Source organism: Cucurbita moschata, unplaced genomic scaffold (genome assembly GCF_002738365.1).
Source record: "Cucurbita moschata cultivar Rifu unplaced genomic scaffold, Cmos_1.0 Cmo_Scf00021, whole genome shotgun sequence".
In the NCBI taxonomy this organism is placed as follows: domain Eukaryota; kingdom Viridiplantae; phylum Streptophyta; class Magnoliopsida; order Cucurbitales; family Cucurbitaceae; genus Cucurbita; species Cucurbita moschata.
The window spans coordinates 2310338-2313649 of NW_019268537.1; the positions used below are offsets into that span (position 1 = coordinate 2310338).

The following is a 3312-nucleotide window of genomic DNA, read 5'->3' on the forward strand; positions in this document are numbered from 1 at the left end:
AAAAAAAAAAAAAAAAAAAAAAAAAAAAAAAAAAAAAAAAAAAAAAAAAAAAAAAAAAAGGATATAATAATGAATTGTGGAACTCAAATGAACAAGATGGTTAGTGTATGTAACTGTAAAATATAACCGGCGGTGACAGCCTATTACAAGATGGTTACACGCCCACCGTATTACACGAAGGGGAATTGGTGATGATGGTGAGGCTGGCGGTGACAGCGCAAGATTTTCTTTTCTTTTCTTTTCTTTTTCTTAATAAACACATAATTATGTAAAATATAACCGGCGGGTTCGGTAACTGATAACGTTCAACGAATTGGCTCGAGGAGAAAAAAATAATATTTAACTGACTCCCTAAGTAACCGCCAACCAACCAGATAGTGACACCTCCCACATCGCACTTTTGAAGATATATACATTATTTTCCCTAGACAACATTAATACATTATTTATAAGTTTGAAGGTTCATTTATTTTCCAAGTCTAATATAACTTCCTTTGTAATAAATTCCTAGATTTTTAATTTTATATTCATTTATTAATTATAGAGTATTTAGTAAATATATAAATTTTAAAAATTCACTATCAATTTTATACTTTTACTTTTTCCTTTAAACCTTGTTATATATTTGTTCACTAAGTTATGTTTGGATTGAAAATCATTTACTAAAACATTAGTGTTACTAAATATTAGGTAAAAAAGAAACGTAATACTTATATAAGAAACAAAAATTAGCAAAAAAAAAAATTAAAATTAAAACTTGCTTGGTTAAATTATAAGTAAGTTTTATATATAGCATGTTAATAAATTTTAAAATGTCTAATAAACACTGAGGGTCATGTCATATTTAAATAGTGTTATATCAAAAATGAAACGACGTGTCGTATTTCAGTAGACCGAGACCATGGTTGGACAGACATGTGAGGAGTGGTGAAGCAATTTAATCGACACGTCGGCGTTGGTTGATGGTTCCTTGCTGGGATGATTTGGAAGGACAAAACACAGAACAAAAGCAAGCAACCATTCGGATCGCAACAAATTCTGTCGGATGAGATTATGAGTATCCTGCAATACGTTATGGTCGAAGATTGACGAAATTACTATTTGGCCCACTGATTAAATTATTTTAATTCGCTCGTTTTTTCCTCCACGCGTCAAGCTCCTAGGAGTTGCCGCCTATTTTCGGCATGGAATTATTGAGACGATGATTTCGGCAAAGTGAAGTTAATCAAACTTGTTTTTTTTTTTTTCTTTTCTTTTATTAATTAGGAGGTAAAGTAAAGGTTCGCTTTTGTTTTATGATTTTTTTAATATAATAAATAGAGTATGAAAATTTAAATTCTTTTTAACTTCTACAAAATATTTACATATCAATTATTTATATTAATTTAATCTAACTTATCAAATTTAAAACTAGTAAACTAGTAAACTATATGCATTTGAGAAGTTAATCGGTAATTCGGTAATTCAACTAATTAAAAATACTAAATAATCTTTTAGAACTTGTTAACGTATGGTTTAAATGAGTGTTAAATGAATATAATTGATAATACTCTGTTAGACATGAAATAGTAGATTTATAGATTTACTATAATTTCTTCGCAATACAAATGACATCAACCACCGTATTACTTTTTGTGATTTAATAGTTTTTATGTAACTTTTTAGGGGTATTTATGCCATTTAGTACGATCCATGATTAACACTTTTTTTTTTTTTTTTTTTTTTTGAGGTTATCTAAAGTCTAACCATTAAATTATACAATGAATTGAGTTTTAACTAATGTACTCATTTGAGTTAAAAACGACGCAATTAAATTGAATTGCAATAAATACCTAATTAATTACCCTATTTGGTACCGTGCTTGAATCTTGAGCTAATGAAGTTGTTATTTGTCTTAATAACTTGATGTTAAGGCAATACATGTTAGGACTTAATTCTTATAGTTAAAATTTAGTTGATTTGGAAGTTTTGTTAGTTGAAAATTAGGGGTTCACTTCTTAGTTTCAGCCCACTAAAGTTTCATATCATTTAGTATCAAAGTTTAGACTTTGTATTAGATATATGATCTTTATCTTTTGTTAAACGAGTATAGGATTGAATATTTAGTATCTTGATTTATTCATTGTTGAGTTTAATTCTAATTCATTAGAGTCGTCGTATCAATAGACACTAGATAATTGACACAAAGTTGAAAGTTAAAAGAAAAATATAATAAATCTTTACAATAATTTAGGGTTAAGGACAACTTAATTCCAGTTATGTCTCTTATTTTTTACTCTCGACATAAATATTAATGGTTTTTTTTTTTTAAATTATAAAATATGTCTCATGCCAATGAAAATATTGTAATCATTTATATAAAATATTATGAATGACTACGGTTGGTGGTTGGTGGAGGTGAGGTAGATGGACAGTAAATGTTAGAACCACAAACTGTTCATTTTGAGCATAAGTGCTTTACTTTTGATTTTGACTCTTATAATTGTCCACTTTAAATAGAAGCTCTAATTATTTTTTATTATTTATTTTTTTTCTAAAGGCCCATAGTAACTCAATTCGATTTTAATTTTAACTTAGGACCAATCTCTCGAGAAAAAAAAAAAAAAGTCTCTATATATATAATATATATATATATATTATTTTCTTTTTACAATATTGAATGTTTTTTCCATTGAAAAGAAAATTAATTGAGTTGGTAGCTAGCAGAAGTACGTTAGTTTGTAATTATTTACAGCTCACACCTTTGTGTTCTTTATATTTTAAGAATACGTTTCTGACACAAACAATACACATTTGAAATCATACCATATATGACAAATAAGTTAAATTAATAGCAAATATAATCTCTTTTTTTGTGGGCCCATTTAAACATTTTTGACAATTCCCCTTTTACCCTCGTATATCACTCTAATGATCCAGGTAACATAGCTCAATAGCGACATGTAATTATTTTTCTGGAGATTCAAATTTTATCTTTATTAATTATACTAAAAATAAATAAAAATATTTATCACTCGCTATAAAATATATCATCAATTTATTATATTAATATAAAGACAAGTAAATTTTACAAGCTTTATTTTAAAACACAAAAAAAATTAAATATTATTTTTGTAAGAAAAAAACTTTTTTTCGATATCTCTTACACGTCGGCTGCCACAAGAAGTAAGGGAAAGCACTTTCCCGCCCATTTCTCTGCACTTCACCCATCAATGGCTCCCAAATCCGATAGCGCAGAAGGTGAACTCTCGCATCGTTTTTTTTTTTTTTTTTTTTTTTTTTTTTTTTTTTTTTTTTTTTTTTTTTTTTTTT

The 3312-nt window shown here is 27.1% G+C and overlaps 2 protein-coding genes across 5 annotated transcripts in view; one reads left to right on the forward strand and one right to left on the reverse strand.

The window, feature by feature from the left end:
- The window catches only part of LOC111458467 (aluminum-activated malate transporter 4-like), a 3828-nt gene extending 3576 nt beyond the window's left edge, over window positions 1-252 (reverse strand). Inside the window, exon 1 of one of the 3 annotated variants that reach the window (XM_023101161.1) lies at window positions 167-252. The gene's annotated coding sequence lies outside the window, so the exon portion shown is untranslated. Of the gene's footprint in view, window positions 1-114 lie in introns of all 3 variants that reach the window. The other 2 variants (XM_023101159.1, XM_023101158.1) reach the window with 2 other exon arrangements.
- A 2882-nt stretch (window positions 253-3134) lies between these two features.
- LOC111458473 (homologous-pairing protein 2 homolog) overlaps window positions 3135-3312 on the forward strand; it is a 2828-nt gene continuing 2650 nt past the window's right edge. Inside the window, exon 1 of one of the 2 annotated variants that reach the window (XM_023101170.1) lies at window positions 3135-3240. In XM_023101170.1, coding sequence (XP_022956938.1) covers window positions 3213-3240 — 28 coding nt within the window. In that variant the 5' untranslated portion in view covers window positions 3135-3212. The remainder of the gene's footprint in view (window positions 3241-3312) is intronic. The other variant, XM_023101168.1, reaches the window with a different exon arrangement.